General features: G+C 35.1%; 1 protein-coding gene across 10 annotated transcripts in view; it reads left to right on the top strand.

Annotated features, from left to right (window-relative positions):
* Positions 1-24,194, top strand: part of stj (voltage-dependent calcium channel subunit straightjacket) — a 170,434-nt gene that overhangs the window by 125,898 nt on the left and 20,342 nt on the right. For all 10 annotated transcript variants that reach the window (XR_011331078.1, XR_011331079.1, XR_011331077.1 and 7 more), the window contains 4 exons: positions 10,302-10,406; positions 14,669-14,787; positions 18,835-18,989; positions 23,626-23,868. Coding sequence is in view for 4 of the 10 variants with exons in the window: in XM_069819578.1 (XP_069675679.1) it covers positions 10,302-10,406; positions 14,669-14,787; positions 18,835-18,989; positions 23,626-23,868 (622 nt within the window). In the remaining 6 variants the exon portion in view is untranslated. The remainder of the gene's footprint in view (positions 1-10,301; positions 10,407-14,668; positions 14,788-18,834; positions 18,990-23,625; positions 23,869-24,194) is intronic.

The raw sequence follows: 24,194 nt of genomic DNA, 5'->3' as shown, positions 1-24,194 counted from the left end.
TTATTATTATTATTATTATTATTATTATTATTATTATTATTATTATTAAGTTCCAGTGAATTAAGGTACTGTATTATCTTCCATTTCCCTGAACTCATAATTTAATCATTTGTAAGTGGGCCTAACTTTTCCCTTTCTTTTTTTAAATATATTGACGTTGAAGTGTTATGATTTACTAATGCAAACTGCAGTCACAATACAAGATTAGTACAATTGTGCGATTTTTCTTTACACACCTTGCAGTGGTGAAATAAATATCTAATAGGCCTGCTGATTACTCTGTAGTGGATAGTAATAGCAAATGCTATGATGTTTTAGTGTGTGTAAACAGTTTTTAAATAAGGAGTTAGAATTAAATTAAATTAGGAAGTTATTCAGCAATATATGTGATTAGAAATGGTTTCCGCATTTGATGATTTCCCAAAACATAAATATCTCAGGATTCTCAGGAACGATTTTTTTTAGAATTTTGCCACCCATAGGTACATGCGCATCTGCTCTCCCTGATGCCCATTTCTCTTTTAGTAATGTCTGCATCTTGCTTCCCTGAGATGTTTTCTGTCGTCAGTTATGACATGTCAGTTTAATGAAAACATAAAGAAAAATCTTTGGTACACCATACAGTGATAGTTGTACCTTATCACAACGAATAATTGTAGTAATTATTATTTATTTATTTATTTATTACTCGTATTGTCGTAATAATATTTGATTTGGCTTGGAGGATGAGGGGAGTACGTTACACTAAACTCGGCACGTGCAACATTAAAATCGCATTGCTGCTTATGTTGTATCCTAAATAATGCAAATTGTATATGTGTCAATATTCAGCAGTAATAATTAACCATTGTCGTAGAATATTTCGCCATTAAAAATGATTTTTAATCACACTCTTTTCCTCGAATGTAGGCCTATTGAATAACGCTACTGATTGTCTTAAAGCAAGACAAACTAAGAACTATACTACTTTAACAATAATAATAATAATAATAATAATAATAATAATAATAATAATAATAATAATGTCTGAAAGTAGTTCACTTTCAGTAATTAAAACAAATTAGAGGGAACGAAATCTGAAGAAAAAAACACGGAACTGAAAACAATCAACTTGTCAAAGTAACTGAACCAGATGAAGAATGTAGTTTGAAAGCAAAATTTTTAATTGAACAAATCCAGACTTTCGGGAAACAAAATTGTAAATTCCATTAAATCACATAAAAATCTGCATACTCTTATTTAACAAGTCATCAATAAATCTCAAATAAGACTGTAATATGCTTGGCATGTTTAGAATCTTTGTACTCGATTAGTAATGCAAAATTAATCAAAGAATTTTCACAATACACAATGCTTAGTAATGGAACTATTCATCATATTAATAGAACTGCGAGGCGAACCTAGCGGCAGAAATTGTAATGATGCTCAGAGACCCACTCTTGATCATGCTATGCGCCAGCTTGTGTAATCTCGTAAGCAACGATCCTAACATAGCAGGCTACTGCTACTTTATTCAGAAGTAGACTACTTCTTAAAACTTGTTGAATGCATAATAATTACTATTTCAAAAATATGTGGTTTAACGGATTTCTTCTTCCATGTAAAAAAAAGCAAGTTTTTGTGAATATTTTGTTCCTCGTCTCCTTAAAAAATAAAAAATAAAAAATCGACCCTGATCCCATAGCATCCAGGACCCCACCCTTGTGAGTAATGTCCTCTCCCCCCACCCTATGGGTCCACGTATATAAATTATGGGGTTTAAGTCGTTTGGTACAGTGATATTCTGGAGAGAAAAAAAACTTAATCTGAAATCTTAGAATGTAGGCTGAAGATGTCCACCGGAGTAATGGACGAAATGTTCGGTTATATTACCGACAGACCACGGTCCTCTAGCCCAGAAAATACCAATCCTATTAATCTGAAATGTTACGTCACTGTGACGAAAATATTCTGAAACATTGGACCGATGTTAAATAAGTGGTGTCACGTAAAATGTTCTTACTGCAAATTATTATTTTTATAAGGTACAATCCTGTTGCAGAAAAGTCTGTTGCACTTGCAATAAAATATGAGGTGCGTTGTTTTCTTCTTTCCAATAAATAGCAATAAAATATAAAAGGTGCATGGTTTTCTCCTTTCTGGATTCTATCTTGTAATAAATAATAATAAAATATTAGAGATGCGTGATTATGATAAGTAGTAATATAGAGAGGCATGGCTTTCAACTTTTCCGTTTCTATCTTGTAATAAATAATAAGATATTAAAGGTGCATGATGTTCTCTTTTTCTGCTTCTATCTTGTAATAAATAGTAATGAAATCTAAGAGATCAATAGTTTTTACATTCTTTCTGGTTTCTACCTTGTAATAATTGCTATCTGATGCTTTTCCAATTCACTGCAGGCTAAAGCAAGGAGATGCAGTATCACCTTTACAGACAGGGTTTGGAATTGAACGGGTTACATCAGCTTCTTGTCTATGCGGATGACATGAATATGTTGGGAGAAAATCCACAAACGATTAGGGAAAATACGGGAATTTTACTTGAAGCAAGTAAAGCGATAGGTTTGGAAGTAAACCCCGAAAAGACAAAGCATATGATTAATGTGTCGTGACCAGAATATTGTATGAAATAGAAACATAAAAATTGGAGATTTATCCTTTGAAGAGGTGGAAAAATTCAAATATCTTGGAGCAACAGTAACAAATATAAATTATACTCGGGACGAAATTAAACACGGAATAAATATGGGAAATGCCTGTTATTATTCGGTTGAGAAGATTTTGTCACCTAGTCTGCTGTCAAAAAATCTGAAAGTTAGAATTTATAAAACAGTTATATATTACCAGTTGTTCTGTATGGTTGTGAAACTTGGACTCTCACTTTGAGAGAGGAACAGAGATTAAGGGTGTTTGAGAATAAGGTTCTTAGGAAAATATCTGGGCTAAGAGGGATGAAGTTACAGGAGAATGGAGAAAGTTACACAACGCAGAACTGCACGCATTGTATAATTTCGAGGGAAAAATTGTTCCGGGGCCGGGTATCGAACCCGGGACCTTTGGTTAAACGTACTAACGCTCTACCAACTAAGCTACCCGGGAACTCTACCAGATACCAATCCAATTTTTCCGTCTATCCACAGACCTCAAAGTGGGCTGACAGCCGTCAAGCAGCCAACGTTGAGTGCACACTGACTGTGTGTGACTTTAATTGTGTTTTTCTGTTAACGAACAGTGACGTGTATTATGCAAATCAAGCTTTGAGATATAACATCCTGTAAAGTTGATTTGAATAATTTCGAGGGAAAAATTGTTCTGGGGCCAGGTAAAGCAGCAAGAAGATTGTGTGTTGCTGTGTCATAATGCCACCATTTCCGGAATAAAAGCCAATGCAAAACCTTACATAATGGTAAGCAAGGATTCTGAGCACAGAAATAAACAGTAGGTGCTTTGTTCCTTTTGTAACAGTAAATGTATCGGAGAAGAATGGGTTTTATATAGGCCTAATACTTGAGCATAGCAAGGCATTGCTAATTAAATTATACTGACAGCAACAGCAGAAATTACAGAATTGCTTGTCACTGTTTATTCATTATTCACAATTTTATTATACAATAAATTAGCAAGTACATATATTAAAACAAAGACTACAGTGGCGGCTCATGATCATTTTTGTTGGTTGAAATGGAGGTACACCTTTTAAAACATGGTCGACTTAAGTTGTACACTAGAATAACAAACTATATAATAAAATTTATAAAGATAAATTTAAAAATAATAATAGAGGTACGGAACTTAACTCACCAAGTGGCAGCATTACTTATACAAGAGTTCATCTGTTCTACTGGCTGGCAAATGTATTGACGACTCTGTTGTTGAAGTTTTGAATTTCACTCATTTTCTCTGTATGAATCGAACAAACACCCACTAAATTCTGTTTGGCCCATGCTGTGCCTAAGCAAAGTGTTTATTCTTTTCAAGGTGTTGAAAGATCGCTCTGCCTCCACTGTTGAAACAGGAGTTGTTGGTGCAATTTCTGGATTCTCTGTACTTCAGAAAACGATCCATTGAAAGAATATACATGAAAAAACTGAATAGTCACAGACTGAAGGAATATCTTGGAAGGTATTATTGCGATACATCACTGGCAGTTAATTTTTCAAATAATGAGACTGTAACTTGATGCAAAAGTGCTGAAAAGTTAGCTGGGAAATTTTATGTGAATGTAGCAAATTTCTTTGGGTCAATAATTTTGAAACTACTAAATATTTGAGGCTCTTGTAATCGTCCTTCCAGTTTATTAATTACTATCTGAGCTGTGTTTCGGTTGTTTCCTTGAAGGGCCAGGACATGTGTCTTCATCAGCGTGATGCCTTCCTGTATTTTTCTCTTCTTTCACATACAGCTGATTTAAAATGTTGTAATGCGTTGGATATGGTAATTGTATTGGCACTCTGCATCTGAATTGTGTTACGTAAGATGACAACATGTTTCATAATGTCGTAGAAAAAATTTAGAAAAAACAAAAATCCTGGATTGTTAAGTAAATTCTTTAAATCAAAAGCTTTCCTCACTGGTAAATCATCCCATCCATCTTCCTCTTCGATCTTCTCGAAGCATTGCAACAAATCAGATTTGTTTTCATGAACACTATTCACAACCCGAGTCGGCCTGGGTAGCGTAGTCAGTATAGTGCTGGCCTTCTGTGCTCGAGGTTGCAGGTTCGATCCTGGCCCAGGTCGATGGCATTTAAGTATGTTTAAATGCTACAGGCTCATGTCAGTAGATTTACTGGCATGTAAAAGAACTCCTGCGGGACAAAATTCCAGCACACCGGCATAACCTCAGCAGTTGCAAGCATTGTTAAATAAGCCATAATTTAAATTTTTCACAACCCGAGATTCAAAGATCCAGCCTGTTGTGCTTATTGCAGACTGATCTAATAGGTGAAGAAGACAAAACGTTGTGGATCCAGTCATATTGGCTAAAAGCAACCCAACTGATTTTATGTTCTTAGAACAAGCATTTCTTATTACCAAATTCAGTTGGTGTGCGTAACAATGTACATATTTGGCATGAGGGAAATAATTCTGTATCAGAGTCTGAACACCCCCTTGGTTACCACTCATTACCGCAGCTTCATTGTATGCTTGAGCTACAGTATAAGTTTTTTGTCAGCATTCAAAGGTTGTAGACTTTTTTCAGAACCTTGCTGAGACCATAAGCTGTTCGATCATGAACTGTTTCAAAGGAAAGAAACCTTTCAACAGGTTTATACCCCTTAATATACCGTAAAATAATAACGAACCGACTTCGGCAGGTTATGTCTGTTGTATCATCAGCCTGCAGTGAAGCATAATTGGCAGCGTTAATAAAATTGATCAGTTTCTGATGCAGAAGTCTAGCAACTCATCCTGCTGGATGTGGGCAGAACCATTCAAGAAATTGCCGCGGTTTGCTGATTCTTGTGTTTCAGTGTGAGAGCTCTCAATGCTACTTCATCAGTACCACAAAATTTTAAACACTGTCTACTATGTGTATATTTTTTGGCACCAGTTAATTGTGTTTCTGGATTGAAATTTTATGTGCAGAGTCAATCTGCGCAGCAATGTTTGCAGTCCCAAATATTTTTAATTTACAGCTATTTTCTAAATGAAGTGCACTTTCCTCGTGTTTTTAATTCGTTCACTTAAAAATGTTCGAGATTCTTGCAACTTACCATTGTCCATAGTCTTCATCAACAAATAACAAACTATAAAAACAAAATAGACTTTGTTTTCTTCACTCACTGTTAACCACGATGTCTTACTAAACCACATATTACAGAAAGTTCTCTTTTTCTTGCCATCCAGTTGGGTTCATATAAAGTCATTTGATATGACCACCCAAACGTTTAATTTCAAGTTAATAAATAATCCATTTTGTTCATTTTACACAAAACACTAAGCGAAATCAACTGTTTGTAACACCGTGGACCAGTGCAGCGCAGCCCCAAGTACTGCTATGATAATGCAGAAGACAAGAAGAGGGGTGCAAGCTGGCCCACAATGTGCATTTTATCAGGCTTGCCACCCTTGACAGACTACGCACAGTATATTATTCTCATCTAGTCAGAGCCACTTTGGAAGTGATAATTACAAGAAAATAAATGTCAATGCAATACACGTTATTCTTGGTGGGGGCGAGCCCCACTGGCCTTTATTGGTAATCCACCACTGATTACTGTAAACATTTCGAATTACTTTATTTAACAAATCAGGGACAAAATCTGAGAAGGATTAAGTCCGGGATGTGTATGCTATCCTAATTTTTGGGGAGGAATTATCACCTTACTATAGTAATCATTTCACGTTAAAATCTTGAACAGCATGAAGGACATTGTAAGTAACAGCTTTAAATATTGTGTATTGTTTTATTGTTTACATGTTACAAAAATTTTTCTGTTAATTAATTTATTATAGGTCTGTAGTTTGGCTTTATATGATGCCAAATGATAAAATATAGAGAATGTTGAGCAAATTTTGTGTACTCAGGTATTTTATATTTCACACCAAAAGAATCCTTGCTTACTCAGTATGATTGCTTTTTGTGAATCATTCTCCTCTTAAAAGTTGTCAGCCAAGGGGTGTGTCTGATGCCGGCAAGTACGTTTCCTTAACTTTCTCCAATTTAACCGAGCCAATGGAATAGGAATTATTTTATTTCTGTAACTTATACTATTGTCCTTAAACACATCATCAGTTTACATTAGCTCCCTTTGTCAATGCTCTGACACATTGTTTGGCTGGCAGGCAGAGAGGTTTACTGTTACTTACTTACTGTTTATTGTTAATACTAATAAAACGTGTTATTTCTGTTTTCCTCGTAATTTAACATCCTACTTCTCTACTTTCTCATGGTTTTTACATGATTTTCAGCAAAGTGTACATTTATTATGTAATAACATTTTCTTTGAGTGTTACAGAGTCTTAACTGTCACTTTATCAAATATGTTTCAACTGTTGCAGATTTGGATGATTAGTTTTGAGCTCCCTCTTCATGTTTGATTACATTATTTTCTCTGTTAGTGCTTAACTAGTCTTAATACGGATGAAATGTTTCCATTTATACAGTAGTAAGCAAGTTTACATTACATTTCAGGTTGCGAATTAATTTTATTTATTGTAACATATGTTACTTTGCATTTTCAAGAACTTGATTACGTATTTTTAAATTGTATAATATGGCTTATGCAATTGTGTAATACTTCCATTAATATTTAATGAAACTTAAAATATATTTAATGCATAGAAAGTAATTATTTCGAATTTGTATATCATTATCAAAGGGAACCAAGTCACGTACAGTATGTCAAAGAATAATACACAGACCAATTCTGTACACTTTCTCATATGTGATACTAGTAGCTGCAAATAGCCTTCTTACCAAAGTATTCTATGTTAATATTTATTTTGGTTTTCTGGAATGTACTGTACGAAGACTGTATTTTCTTAAAAATACCGTATTTGTTTATATTTGAAACCTCATTCAAGATTAAAGTTCATGAATAGTTGATGAAAGGAGTAAATATTTACGTTGGAACAATTCAAAGGAGACTTTGGTAATTAGATCAACCTGGGTTCAAATCTCTGCAAATCAAAATGAAATTTTCAATGAACAGATTCCTTCAATGTTAGTAAGCAGCCAGGGAATTTGTGCTAATGTATTAATGTTTGGGCTTAGTACCAAATAAAAAGGCTCGATCTTATCGTAGTTGCCATTCTAATTACAAGCTTTTTTGAACATGTTTCTACTCAAAATTTTAGTAGGCTATTCGTCGAATAGGCAGACATTATTTCTTACTACATACTGGTACTTTAATTTTTTGCTTCTACTGAAGTCTTTCTTTCTTCTACTGTGTTGTTTTACGAATTCAGGAAAAAACTTTTTATTTTGCAGATATTTATACTCTTTCAAAATCATTTCTTTTGTTATTGACATAATATTTGGCATGTCAGAGGTTATATACTGTTCTATTAAATCTGATTTATTTTTGTAATAATTAACTGCTACCGGTATTAAAGTTGTCTTCGAAATAATTTCTAACAGTTATTATGTTTAGAGTAATTTTTTAACGGTCTCAGAAGAGAGGTATCTTGACAGTCGTGATATTAACAACCAGTTCTCACATGTGTACCTATGTTAAACATATACAGTATAGGTCCATGATAATTGCAAACATTACTTAGAAATAATTCAACAACTGAGTGAGTATTGGAGTGTACTATGTCCATCAATGTAAGTTCCGAGAAAATAGAGAAAGAAAGTACCGGTAAGAATGCTAATTTCACACATTTCACTTCTGTTTACAAAAATCTAATGTTAATATAATGTAACTATCATCCAGTGGCATAAATACAAGTATTAAATTTCAACGTAAAGTTATTTGTTTGTAAGAAAGTGAGAGAAATTGTTTGTTCTGTGTGCGTTGCAGGCGATGCAGTTTCAGTATTCCTTTGTGATTGTGGCGCAAATTGTCACATGGCGTGGTCAGTCTTTGACATGATACAGCAGAGTAGCAGTAAGCACTGTTATTCAGTCACTAACCTTATGATTGCTCGTTCTGTTTCTGTGAAGTGCAGGCGCTGTACTTTAACACGGAATATCAGACCTGATTTCTGATTATAGCACCTTAAAGTAAATATGGTGAAGAAAATGAACGTAATTATTTCTTAATGCATAATGTGTATAGATATTTTATTTTGTAATCTTTGATGAAAGACTTGCATAAAAAAAAGTATAGACTGAGAAACAAATTTGGGCCACCTTGATTTTCCAAGTTCCAATTATAACATACTGCACATGCTCAGTGCCAGATTTTGTTTGTGGGTCTGCACTTCGTTCATTACAACATCGATCATTAGCTCATTACGTTTCACTATATTTATATTGGACTACTTAATAAAAATGTTAGGATACTTGAACACAGTAATAGTTCCTGAAGTAGCTAAATGGTAGGGTACTGAAATAAGATAATACTTCTTTAAATAAGTGGTACGATATTAAAATAAAACAGTATCTCATTAAATAAAAGGTATGATGTAGTAGAATGTGGTACCTACTGTTTACTATATGAAACTATCTGTGGCATGTACTGCAGCATTCAGTATATTTCTTATTTTTCTTCAGACATTGTTTTACAGTAGAATCATTATTAAGGGGCTTAATTGGGCGAAATACTCTTTTTGGAAAATCAACTTCTACTGCCTACGTGTATTCATTTTAAACCTTACATCTATGTTCACAGATATTTCCAAAAATGATCATTTATAGGCTAAGAAAAATAGTCCCTTCTTCAAAGAGCAAAATGGGACTGCAGGAAAATTGAAATCAGTGGGCGCACATATTTTGTAATCGAAGAATTCACCTTCTGACATTTCAATTACTTCAAACGGTGGGCAAGACTCTTAGCAAACGATTCAGACGTAAGGGACTGTATATTTCTGTTTTTTTTTTTTCGTGCCACTGTCATTGCTTCATTTTTGTTCTGCAGCTCGCAAGAAACAGACTACAGGATTAAAATATGTTCAGCTAGCGGATTATCTTCAACAACGAAACACAAAATTTCTATCATAGCACTTGCAATTTGAATTGCAAGGACACAACAGGCTTTTCAAGTAGATGAACGATGAGCTATTAAGTCATAAGCATTAATTTTACGCATGCAAAGACATCTGAAACGTGATTGAAATACTGCAGGAAATTTTGGCAGTTTGATATAGAACAAAATAATGCTGAAGACACTGATATAGAACAAACGCATTTTGAAAATATATTTAGAGATGGATATTGTTATCACAGCATGTGCATAAGATATGTACCTACACTGAATGTTGGAAATATACATTATCTGGTATTTTGTTAAAAGTGAAGTTAGTACACTCCAATATTAAGCTGATGAAGTGTTCTGTGTTTAGCTTGAACGGAAATTTTTTCTTTCTCCCTGAACTGTTTGTTTGTTTTATTTATTTATTTAATTTACTTACTTACTTATTTGTATGTTTGCGTGTTTGTGTATTTGTTTATTTGATATTTAAGAAAAGAAAACAATGTTATTGTATTAAAGTAAAATTTCTTCAGCATAACATCATACCATAAAGTCATATATGGGAAAGACAAAACGTAGACCAGCTTATCTTTCTCTGACTTGTGTGAATAGTAAACAATATTTATCACGAGATACATAATATAGAAACTCCTGCTAGCCAGTTATCCTAGTTAAGCTTGTTTAATGTTAATGTGGAAGTGTCTGTGTGCTTGTAGGAAGGACTTCCAGCAGAGATTTGGGGTCACAATAGCATTCGTTGCAACTCACAGTGGTCTAACCAGATGGCAGGAATTTCCTGGGGAGGAAGTGAGAGGGCAACCGTAAGTAGAAGAATGATGTTTCAGAAAATTGCCTAATTGCTTAAACCTTTACCAACTATTAACATTTATCGGGAGTTTCTTGTGCCAGTTTTTCATGCATGCCTGCTACTGACCGATCAGTGAAGGCTGGGTCTGCGGATGGGCTCATATCATATCACAGCTGTTCACAGTGACAAAATGTTTTACTCACGTAATTTGTCCAAATAATTGCCCTCATTCCTCTATAAATATTGCAGTTCACTTTTTGTTATGGAAGCTTTTTCAGTTTGTCTGGGTTGTGTCTTTTCTTCGGTATGCCCAAAAGGTAATAGTCGCAGGATGAAAGATCAGGGGATCATTTAGGTCACACATTATTGGTAATCACTAATCACCCTGTCTTCAAACACGTCAAGAATTCTATCGGCGATGCGTATTGTTGCTGAAACCTGTTGAAAGAATTTTGCAGTTCATTTTGATATGGTCAGCTAAGCCCCAATACTAATGTTGCTATATATCAATATATTAAATCTTTCAGTCTTATGGCTTAACGTAAAATATAAAGCAAATTAACTCAGTGTTTTATATATTTACATTTTGTTGTATTATTCTACAAATGTTTTCACCCTCCTAGGGGCATCATCAGGTACAATGGTGTTTACATCATCAGATATCTAAAATCAATTATAAAAGAATATGACCACATGTTCAAAGGAGTGCATCGTAATAGAGTAATAATATGTGTGTAAATTATCAAGCATAGTGTGCAATTGAACAAAATGTTAGAATGAACATACAAAATTATACATTAAAGCATAAACGGGTCAGAATATATCAAATTCACAGACCTAAATGGCTCTTAATTGTGTGTAATGTTCATAGTATAAAGAATGCAATACGTTTAATTATAATATATGTATACTTTAGTGCTAAAACATGATATATAAAAGTTGAGTCATAATATAACATTAATATACTCGTACTATTGTAGAGGACTGTTAACTATCTCATTTTTATGTACACATTGTGCTTAAAGCAAATGAACTTTCATTTCTAAAATATTTAGAGAACATATTTATGTGTAAGCATGTGCATTAATATATCATTACATGTTGAACAATAATAGTTTGTTATATAATTTCTTATAATACAGACATATCTCTAAATGTTGAGTCGTAAACTGAAGTTAATCATTATGCCGGTTCGGATAAATGAAGTGTTCTCAGTATTCATGTAATACTATCGTGTACTCAACTTATATGTTGATAATCGAAAGCAAAATGTAGCTACTGGCTCGTTCATCTACTTATGTCGAGAAAGTATTACCACTATGTATTGTATCGTTTATTGAAATATATTGCAGTGGTATTTAATATTAGGTGACAGAACAATTAAACTCGTCAAGAAAATGTACCGCATAAACTATGTATGCAATGTCAGTAACTGACAAGCATATGGTATTGTTTTGTAAATGCTAACAAAACCTTTCAGGATACCCAGGTCATAAATATCTTTTCCATTCCACTCATCAGCAATCAGTGTCGTTCTTTCCCTCTTTGACTTCAGTGTGAATAAACTCTGAAACCTGTAAGGGTGGGAGGCAAGAAGATTAGTGAAATACCGGGGTTTGTATTGTGTGCGTCACCTACACTTCTACAGAGTAAGGAAACGGGTACCGTACATAGTGCTTCGTGTGTTGTGAAACTCGAAATATGGCCTTCTGGTGTGATCATCGCTGTGTAACTGCAAACGCCGTTCAGTGCACTGAGTTATAGCGATAAACTTAAGATAATAGAGGATGGTCCTCCAAAATCTTTTCTTAATCTTGAAACAAAGATGAAAACATGTGTTAGGCATTTCCATGTTAATTTGTATGAGGGAATCCAGTGGGTGTGAAAAAATTAACAAAACGTTCTGCTGGCCATGCCTTTCTGTTTTCAAGAGAAAAACACATTTTTACCAGTTCAATATGCTGATCTAAATAACTTCTACAAAATGAACGAGAGGCATAAGAATTCTATTCCTTGTCTCAAAGAACTTAAGTTGTTTGGCAAGAATACGTGGATTGAATTTACTTTAAGCAATCAATATAAAATTGCGGTTGAAAACCATAATGAGACAGTAAGGAATAATAGAAAAATTGTCGGGAATTTAATCACCACAGTTTGCTTCCTGGGGTCGCAAGGTCTTGCAGTAGTTCATCTGTAAATAGAGGCAATTACATTGAGATTTTCTACTTCATTTCGTGGTTCTTCTCCTCATATACAAAATGAGTTAGTTCTATCTGTCTCTGAATTAATGATTCTTAAAATAAAGAAAGAAATTTCAAGAACGAATTTTGTGGCTTTAATCCTAGACAAGACTTCAGATATCATTATGGAATGTCAAATGTCTTCGTATCTTAGGTATGTCACAACTGACGGTAATGTTAAAAATGGTTTTTACGAGGATGATCCTGACTCGTGAAAATCAAAGAGGTGAACCAGTCTACAGATCTGGTCAATGATTTGCAAATTCTCTTTTCAGAAAAAGTAATAACACTGACAAAGTCTATGACTGGAGGAGGATGAACATGGTATGAAGTAACTTTCTTGAGCCCTGCTCCTCATGTCCCATCATCAGATTTAGAGATCCATCTGTATACTTTGAAGGTGATCCCTATATGTGCTGCAGATTAGTTGCATGGCATCTAACTTAAGAATGTGTGGAGGATAATTTTTGGAATGATTTCCTGGAATAAAATGGTTTGCATAACTTTGTCAATAACTCCGCTTCATTCTGTGCTTCAAAGGCATTTTATAGTAGTGGCAATTCTGAAGTCGTCTGAGTACTAGATCCGCCACTGAATTAATTTTTTACTTTTGTTTTTCAATAATATTGTATGAAATATATATTATAAATAAATTTAGTGTCAGATTCATGCAGTTTTGTTAATAGCAACTCTAAATAATGCTATAATGGACATTATAAATAAGTGAGATAATCATTAAAAATCAAACTCAGACATTTCCATATTATTTTGTCATATTTATAGGAAACAACTAACATTTCTTGCCATTTAAAGGAATAATTATGGTACCGTAAAGAGGGGTGACTTTGAACGCCGAGGAGACTTTGAACAGTAATTTAGCGCCTTTCTAAATTAAATGCTGTACCCTATTGCGAAAAAACTGAACTAATTTATTGACAACTTAAACAGTTTTTTCGCAATTGGCTACAGCATTTAATTTAGAAAGGAGCTAAATTACTGTTCAAAGTCACCTCAGCGTTCAAAGTCACCCCACTTTACGGTATTAGTTCTGTCTTTAAACAGTTAGTACAGTTCAGACATTTTATGTGACATAGTTTGTTAGTAAATCATTTTTTTCATTTCCTGAAAAATTAACAAAAATGGAAATGTCGGTGTTTGGTCCTATACGACTCAGTATAGTTTGAATTAAAAAAGCCACTAAATTTGAAGCTAAGGGTTTGTTAAAAGTCACTGTTAGGTTGAAAATTCCCTTTGTTTTCCACCAGTTACTGTCAAAATTCTTTAATTTGTGAAAGTAGATATAGGGGATTTTGAATCTATAGGATTCACATATGTCATATCATATTATACCATTATAATATCATACCATTATAATATCCTCATGTTATGTTGTCTATGAGACGATATTAATTTTTTGTAAGCAAACAGAATTCTCTGTTATGTTTATTATGTACTATTTATATTATATTATATTATATTATATTATATTATATTATATTATATTATATCCTGTCTCCCTATGTTTGTATTCATTGCATTGTTTTATCAGTTGATTCCTCTAATAATAATCTCACATAGAGGCCTACTGGGTCTTACAATTGAAGACCTCCCAGGAATAAGGATGTAACCAACAAAACTGTAATTCATGTTTGAGAAGAAAAGAAATGAATTTGAGGGATATATTTCATTAGGCCTAATTTACAAACAAACCCATTAGACTAATCAAGGACAAGTTAATTCTGCTATTGAATGCAGTACTGGTAGTTTATTGTTATAGATGAACGCTTCAAAATTACTTTTTCCACCTAAGAAACACATTTCAGTAATTTGATGTTACATCCTTTTTCCGGGGAGATTTTCAAATAGTTTCCTATTTCATTGTTTTCTTATCAGTTTTCTCATTAGATACATTATTCAGCTGTTGTACATTTAATAACCCCATCGCCTGTGATATGTCTTTTGTCAAATTTTTGCACTCTCCTGGCCGTCAGAAATCTCCCATCACTTTTCAGAACTCTGCATTTTTGTTTGACAGACGTTTTGGTGACATCCACAATCGGGCGATAGATGAAATTTGGTACAAGCGAGCTGTGGAGCAGAATTATGTGGAAGAGGATAGCTTCGTGTACTCTGTGCCATTTGACGACGGCGAAGGTAAAGTTTAAATTGCTTGTTCTGAACTCAAATAGGATATTGCGAGAAATGGAGTTGGAATTATACTTTCCAATCTCAAGAATAGGCGAAAATTTGGTTTTCATTTACAAAAACAGATAAAAATACAGAAACATTATTGGAAGTAATAGATATAGATAATATTAACCACATATTATGTAAATATCATGAAACTAAAGTAGAAAATATGGTTTTGTTGCGAGTCCGTCGAGTTAGCTTTGTGGTAGTGCGTGTGCCTCCAGACTAGCTGGCCCTGGTTCGATTCCTGGCGGAGTTAGAAATTTTCATGTAAAATTTCTACCTCGGGACTAGGAGATATGGTGGTGTACAATTTCTGATCACTAAATTGTGCACCAATATGCTTGGGTTAAATCCCAAATCTCTCCACAGTGCATGAAGAGAGGCAAATGTCATTGTTGATAGTGATTTGTCCATCAAACGGAGATGTCAAGCCTGGTGCCCCCCCCCCTTGGTGCTATTTGAGTAGGCTATGTGCCGACACTGAGTTTCCCCTTCTCCCTTCCTCACCTTTATCAATATCCTCACCTATTCCCTACATTACATTTACATGAACATACACATACACTCACCCTAGTACACGACATAACTCTTCACAGATACACATCATGCATAACGTGGCCTGCCAAAGTTGTGTGCAACTTGAAATTGAGTCACAGTCCTGCCATCTATCCACAGTATGCGGAACCCGAATCACGCAAGTGAAGTGGATAGGCATAAAATACGCGCGCCCACACACACACACACACACACACACACACGTTTTTGTTGCCTGGATAACAGACACAGTAATATCTTGTGCTGATGGAGTTTGCATTAGGAAATCATTGTTCATTCCTCTGTTATATTGCATTAATGTGATGTGGTTGTAAATCATTCAGTTTTATCTTCAAAGTATCGGAGACAGTTGTAGTGACACTGGCAGTAATGTTGTGGAGTAGGTGCTGTAATTTATAAATCTGTGCCATGAGGCCTATATCACTACTCTGATTTCACAATTCTGTTTCCTATACCTAATTTGTTTGTGGTTACAGTAAACTTACTTATTGAATCTATTAATTTTACATTTCGAACATGGCCTTCAAACCATTCGACATAAATTTTACCCAAACAGAAAGAAATAAGTAACCAAATGTGAGGAAAGGCATTCCTTTTTTAAAATGAAATTACGAATAAAACATAACTGTGCACAGGATCTCTGTTATTAACCCTAGCAATACCAAGGTATTTCATATAACATGCAGTGCAGGGGTGTTTTGTGACCACTACAAAAATGTTCAATTTTGAACAACTTTTTAACATTTGTAGTCAGCAAATAGTACCTACTATAATAAAATAGAAAAATTGAAATGCCATTCTATATTTTCGAACAATTACTTCAACAAGGGACCAATATTTTTCGTCCACCTTGACATATTTTAGTAAAACTATCAGTAAAGTGATTAAACAATAACACAGTAAGATAGATGGATTCATAACTGACAATAAATTAATAATATTTGTTTCATGTTTTTAATATATATATATTTTTTTTAATCCAATGCCACCAGGTTGTCTTTTCGACATTTCTGGTCTTCTCTCCTGGCCGTGGCTTAGTTGTAACCCACTTCTGAGGTTGGGGCGCCTGGAAGGCGGAGATGTTTTTAATATAAGTATCAATATAAATTTTGGAGAAGGTGGTTACAAAGAACCTCCCTGTTGGTATTGTTAGGGTTAAGTTGAACGTCGACCTTTCACATTACGACTCCACTAGTGAAATTACTGTGTTAATGTGCACATACGGAAATAAGTGGAAATTTAAGATCTTGCTAGACTGAATTGAAACAAGTGCTGTGTTGCTGTTAAACGAATTGCTGCTTGGAAAGAAATTGATTGAATTAATAGAAATAAGAATTCAATCTCAATTCAAGTAACATAATTACTATAAAGGTGGTGGTTGTGCAACCCATCACTGCTCCTGACAAAGAACAGCTGTGGCCTGATATTTGTCATCTCAGGTTTAAGAACAGAATACAATAAAGTTGGTAGTTGTGCAAACCATCACTGCTCCTGATAAAGAACAGCTGTGGCCTGATATTTGTCATCTCTGATTTAAGAAAATGGAATTTTGTTTTGCAACTATGGCTTACCTACAAATGACTTTTAGAGAAGGTGGAGTTTCATTGTCACCCTCACATAAGCCTGCCATCGGTCCCTATCCTTTGTGAGCAAGATTAATCCAGTCCCTTCCATCATGTCTCACCTCCCCCAAATCCATTTTAATATCTTCCCATCTACGTCTCGCCTCCCCAAAGGTCTTTTTCCCACTGGCCTCCCAACTAATACTCTATATGCATCTGGATTCAGCCATATGTGCCACATGTCCTGCCCCTCAAATGTTCCTAACCTAATAGTGACCAGAAAGCACTGTTGTGTTTCGCCAACCTGCGCCAGACTGCTGCTTTCAGATGCATGATAAATATCAACCAAGTCATTCAAACCTGACAGAAAACATACAGATATAGACAAATTACTGGAAACTTAATTTATCGTCTTCTGAAATGTACGAATATAATAAAACATACAAAGAAAACCATGTCTCGTCAGCATAATATTCATTAAATTCCTCTTCTCTTCTCTTCTCTTCTCTTCTCTTCTCTTCTCTTCTCTTCTCTTCTCTTCTCTTCTCTTCTCTCCTCTCCTCTCCTCTCCTCTCCTCTCCTCTCCTCTCCTCTCCTCTCCTCTCCTCTCCTCTCCTCTCCTCTCCTCTCCTCTCCTCTCCTCTCCTCTCCTCTCCTCTCCTCTCCTCTCCTCTCCTCTTCTCTTCTCTTCCCTCCGCTCCCCTCCCCTCCTCTCCTCTCCCCTCCCCCTCCCCTCCCCTCCCCTCCCTTCCCTCCCTACCCACCCTACCCTACCCTACTCTACTTTTCCCTTTTCTCTCTCCCCTCCGCTCTCCTCCCCTCCCTGCCCCGCCTCTTCTCTCCTCTGCTATTCTCTTCTCTTTTCTCTTCTCTCCTCTCTATCCCCTCTCCTCTCTCCTCTCCTCTCCCCTCCTCAACTAGTCACAAGTTACGAAATGTTACTATTTTGTTCAGTCAGATACACTCTGCAGGAATATGAAATGTATAATATTGTCTCATTATTTTATGAAATTCTGCAGCGCAATAAATTGTAAAACTGTGTTTCTTTAATCAAGAATTATCTGCCGTTATTTCTTGTGTCAGATAAACTTTGCAGAAAAATGAAATGTAAAATATTTGTATTATTGTATGAAATTCTGTAGTGCAATAAACTGTAAAACTATGTTACTTTAATCAAGAATTTTCTGCCATGTTGGACCAGAACATAAAGATTTTTTGAAGTGACTTAGTAGCGAATGAACTTAGATTTCAAAGTAGTACTGTTTCATCTTAACCAGCATAGACTGCTTCCGTGAATACAAGTCACTATACAATACGAGCACACAGGCAGGCTTTCTTGGGTCCCGCCTGGACTGGGCTTATAAAACTCCGGCTGAATGGGCCAGTCTCAACTTTTAACCTGCTGTGCAGCTGCGCCGGAACCCAAGCCTGACGGCAGGCAGTTACGGGCGTGAGTCTTGTCTCATTTGCCAATCTCTACTGTGGTGCTAGGGATCAGCAATGGCTACTAGAAAAAATGCATTGTCATTGTAGTACAGTAGGGCCTACTTGATTCTCGCAAAAATGCTATTGCTATTTCACTTTCTGCAGTGTGTGAATAGATACAGAACAGTGAACTTCTACTCAAACCATTCCTGCTCACATTTTAAGATTGCAAAAATGCAACGTGACCTCTTTCTATTATACCCAACACATACGACTTGTATGAACAAACAAGTAATTTGTTGGATATTTCAGTATAAAATTACGCAGTTAACCTCTCCACTTAGAGACCACGTTTGCACACCACGTCGCTGATTGCATGATTGAACATCCAGCTGACTTGGAGCAGATTTCATACTGAGAGGCACAGCTGCTGTAAACCAGTTAATTCTGAGGTTTACTTTTGCAGGATATAAGAACGACACAGTAGTGACAGCCAGCCACGCGATTTTTGTTCACAAAGCAAATTCAGAAATCAAGACGACCAGATACCCAGTGGCTGTGGTGGGCTTCCAGTTCCGGCATATGTCACTCCAGGCACTATTCAAAAACATCACCAGTACAGTGAGTATAGACACCTAGTGGATTGTAGGCCAGGATACTTACAAAAAAAAATATTTGTGGTTTATTGCAGCAAATATTTTATTAAAGTTGGTGTGTGTTATTTTTTTTTAAGATAATTAATATTTGTCATGGTTTACTTCATTACTTCTTTCTGTTGAATCTTGATAATTAGCTTCACAGATAGAGGACACTGATTTTTTACGTGTTGCTGTCCAGTGTGATGGATGCCGGATGTCATGCAGTGTGTGCAGTCCCATGCTCCAATGCTAGGCAACCTTGCAGTTGGTAGAGCATTGTTTAAAGTTATAACTGGATTACATGCATTACGTGTTGTCCAGTGTGATGGATGCTGGATGTCATGTGGTGTGTGCAGTCCCATGCTCCAATGCTAGGCAACCTTGCAGTTGGTAGAGCATTGTTTAAAGTTATAACTGGATTACATGCATTACGTGTTGCTGTCTAGTGTGATGGATGCCGGATGTCATGCAGTGTGTGCAGTCCCATGCTCCAATGCTAGGCAACCTTGCAGTTGGTAGAGCATTGTTTAAAGTTATAACTGGATTACATGCATTACGTGTTGCTGTCTAGTGTGATGGATGCCGGATGTCATGCAGTGTGTGCAGTCCCATGCTCCAATGCTAGGCAACCTTGCAGTTGGTAGAGCATTGTTTAAAGTTATAACTGGATTACATGCATTACGTGTTGCTGTCTAGTGTGATGGATGCCGGATGTCATGCAGTGTGTGCAGTCCCATGCTCCAATGCTAGGCAACCTTGCAGTTGGTAGAGCATTGTTTAAAGTTATAACTGGATTACATGCATTACGTGTTGCTGTCTAGTGTGATGGATGCCGGATGTCATGCAGTGTGTGCAGTCCCATGCTCCAATGCTAGGCAACCTTGCAGTTGGTAGAGCATTGTTTAAAGTTATAACTGGATTACATGCATTACGTGTTGCTGTCTAGTGTGATGGATGCCGGATGTCATGCAGTGTGTGCAGTCCCATGCTCCAATGCTAGGCAACCTTGCAGTTGGTAGAGCATTGTTTAAAGTTATAACTGGATTACATGCATTACGTGTTGTTGTCCAGTGTGATGGATGCCGGATGTCATGCAGTGTGTGCAGTCCCATGCTCCAATGCTAGGCAACCTTGCAGTTGGTAGAGCATTGTTTAAAGTTATAACTGGATTACATGCATTACGTGTTGCTGTCTAGTGTGATGGATGCCGGATGTCATGCAGTGTGTGCAGTCCCATGCTCCAATGCTAGGCAACCTTGCAGTTGGTACAGCATTGTTTAAAGTTATAACTGGATTACATGCATTACGTGTTGTTGTCCAGTGTGATGGATGCCGGATGTCATGCAGTGTGTGCAGTCCCATGCTCCAATGCTAGGCAACCTTGCAGTTGGTACAGCATTGTTTAAAGTTATAACTGGATTACATGCATTACATGTTGTTGTCCAGTGTGATGGATGCCGGATGTCATGCAGTGTGTGCAGTCCCATGCTCCAATGCTAGGCAACCTTGCAGTTGGTACAGCATTGTTTAAAGTTATAACTGGATTACATGCATTACGTGTTGTTGTCCAGTATGATGGATGCCGGATGTCGTGCAGTGTGTGCAGTCCCATGCTCCAATGCTAGGCAACCTTGCAGTTGTTGGAAATTTAATTTTTCAGTCGTTGACTTTACTACATTATATATTTTGTTAGGTGTTAACCTTTACATAATAAGTTGTGTGATGTATGAACGTTTTCGTTGAGCATGTCAACATCATCAGATACACTCTGTCATTTTACAATATCAATACTCTCAATGTTATCTACACAATTCACATACAATACATGTTTACTGTCATATGAAGGTAAAACCTATTAAAAAATTATATGAATTAGTTTTATAATGTTGAATTGTGGATACCCCAACTGTCAACAATTAAAATATACTTATATTATCATGGGTATATTCTTTGCAAATCATCACATGTGAACGATAATATGAACGTTGTAATGATATGAGGCTAAAAGTAAGATAAAATATAAAAATGAGCTAACTCTATTTAATGCTTTACTATGCATGTGAGGATTTGCAAATTACAATATTTTGTTACAAGGTATTCACTTTTCCATATCATAGTATAAAATTCTGGCCTGTTATAACTGCCTATATTTTGTAGATCTTGGTGTTATTGTTTATGCCAATATGTTGGGTTTAAACTGTTTGTAATTAATCAGATGATGGGCGTATGTTCTGTTGTTGTTCATGTTACACTGAAAAATAATCAAAGTCGTAGGTAGTTAATCTAATTTTGAAACTGATGGATTTGATTTTAATAATTGTAATGTATTAAATGAAACTTACGGATAATTATTCAATATAGTAGTGATGTTGTAGAAGTTTATTTAACATGGTGTGAATCGAAAGTCTGAAATCGCTGAAAGAAATTAAGTGTTGAAAATTAATATTAGCTTAGTTAAAACAAATGGTGCAATTTGTTATATAAATTTGATTGAAAGTCCGGTTTCAATTAATGTTGAAAAAATGGGATGGCTACGAAGTACACTAAATAAAATGTAAATGTCGGTAATAAATTCTAACTTTGCTAGAGCAAGTCGGAAATATTTAATTATATTAACTACATACATTGAACAATACTCACTAGTTGTGGAAGTGTTTTCTGTGGATGTTGGTCGTGTACTGGCTAAGTGGAGACTGTGTACCTGTGTTTGACATAGTTTACGTAAGAAGCAAATAGTGCGCGCATGAATACACCGCATCACATGCTGTATAGTGTGTTTTGTAAATTGGGTAAATTTTCATTAATCAATGATTTATCTTTTTTATAATATTTCGAAATATAATATTCTTCTGCCGTGTTTATTTGTGTATTATCTTTATATGTTTTGATTATTGTTAGGGTATCACTTATTGATCCAAGTTCATGTCCATATTGAATGAGATGGGATGCATATTTAGATTTTGTTCTGTTGTGTTTAAAATCGGAGATGTGTTCTTTGTATCTTGTTTTAAAATTCCGTTTTGTTTGCCCAATATATTTGGCATTACAGGTTTTGCACTTTAACATGTATACTCCTTTCATGTTAATTTTATCGGTGTGGTGTAACTGATTGTTGATATTATTATTTAATTTATTGTTGGTTTTATATGCTAATTTTATATTTTCTTTTTGGAAAAAGTTTGCTAATTTGTTAGAAATTACTTTATTGTATGTTAACATTGACCATGTTTTGTTATTTTCTTTAGTGTTCCTGGATAAAGTAGATGAACTTTTCGTTCTTTGTTCATTTTCTTTTTTATGTATTAGTTTTTTAATTAAGGTTCTGCTATAACCATTTTCTTTTGCGATGTTAAAAATATTTTGTATCTCCTTTCTATATTTTGTGCGAGATAAGGGAATCTGTAATGCTCTGTTTATTAAATAATGAAACGTGCTTAATTTATGAGAAAAAGGATGTTCTGAGGTTGCTGGTATAATATGATTGGTGTGTGTTGGTTTCCTATAAATATCAAAGGATAAGCTATCTTTTTGTTTTATTATTTTTATATCCAAAAATGGTATGGAGTTATTCTTTTCCAATTCAATTGTAAATTTTAGGTTGTTATGGATTTGATTGAAATCATGTACGATGGAATCACTATTCGTTTTGTTGTTATATATTATAATGGTATCATCTACATATCTGCGGTAATATGTTATATTGTGTTTATTTAATAAATTTTGAACATGGTTTTCTTCTATGTGCTGCAAAAAGATTTCTGTTAGGATGCCAGATAACGGACTCCCCATTGCTAAACCAGTATTTTGTTTATATACTTTTTGATTAAAAGTGAAATAATTTTGTGACGTGCAAAGTGTTAGTAACTGGATTACTTGTTCGATTATGGAATCACTAACTTTGTTTTCACTAAGCTTTCTTTTAATTAATTCTATTGTTTCTTGAACCAGTATGTTCGTGTATAAATTTTCTATGTCCAGAGATATTAATTTTGTATCTTTGTTGATCGTGATGTTTTTCAGTTCATTTACTAAATGTTCTGTATTTCTTATAGAGTATGTGTTTTTCAAATTAAGGGTTTGTTGTAACCATTTTTGCAAGAATTTACTTAGTTTGTAATTGGGTGAGTTCATACTATTAACAATTGGTCGCATTGAGAGAACAGTTTTATGAGTTTTAGGCAAAGCCTTTAGGGTTGGTATTGAAGGGTTCATATTTATGTATTTGCTCGCTTCTGTTTCTGGAATAATATGTGGTACTGATTTTAATGCTGTTCTGATTTGTTTTTGAAAAGAATCGGTGGGGTCCAGTTTTATTTCTTCAATTTTGGATTTTACTAAAAAATCATTAGTTTTCTCATTATATTGGTCTTTGGTCATGATTACGATTGCATTGTTTTTGTCTGCTTTTATATGTACTAAATCATTTTCTTTTAATTTTCGTTTTAATTTGATTATCTTGCTTTTCATTTTCTTGGCATTCTGTATGAAGTTATTTGTTCTGGGATCATTTTTGTAATCATTTATAATTTTAGATGCATTATACCTTAGATAATCTTGCAGTTGGTACAGCATTGTTTAAAGTTATAACTGGATTACATGCATTACGTGTTGTTGTCCAGTGTGATGGATGCCGGATGTCGTGTGACTCCGACGAGTTGGAGTGCTATCTGCTGGATAACAACGGCTACATTGTGGTGTCAGAGTCGCTCAGAGACACGGGCAAGTTCTTCGGCGAAGTGCAGGGCAGCATCATGGAGATGATGGTGGCAGAGGAAATATTCAAACGAATCCGAATGTTCGACTACCAGGCTGTCTGCTTCAGGGAGGATGGCTCCAGGAACAGGGCTGCTTTCCTGCTGACGGTAAGGGTATACCTGTCCCTGCAGGCAGATCTGAAGCCAAGCCTGGAAATGCTGTTTCTAATATCTATAACAGATTTTACAAAAATAGGATACAGATATGTGCAAGGCAAGTTTTATGCTAATTTTAATGCACATTTAACTGATTTATTGCCATAAATACGTTTGCCATTCATAATTAAAGAGAATAATGACTACGACATAAATTAATGTGGTTGATTATGAACCATATTTTGTGGACCTACATTGGCAACATATCCCATTGTTGCACAGAATCCGTCAAGATAAATTATGCATGTAAAGTATTCTTAATTAATATGAAAGATAAT

The sequence above is a fragment of the Periplaneta americana genome, chromosome 2 (assembly GCF_040183065.1).
Source record: "Periplaneta americana isolate PAMFEO1 chromosome 2, P.americana_PAMFEO1_priV1, whole genome shotgun sequence".
In the NCBI taxonomy this organism is placed as follows: Eukaryota; Metazoa; Arthropoda; class Insecta; order Blattodea; family Blattidae; genus Periplaneta; species Periplaneta americana.
The sequence above is the reverse complement of the archived record's forward strand: the minus strand, read 5'-3'. Positions and strand labels throughout refer to the sequence as shown.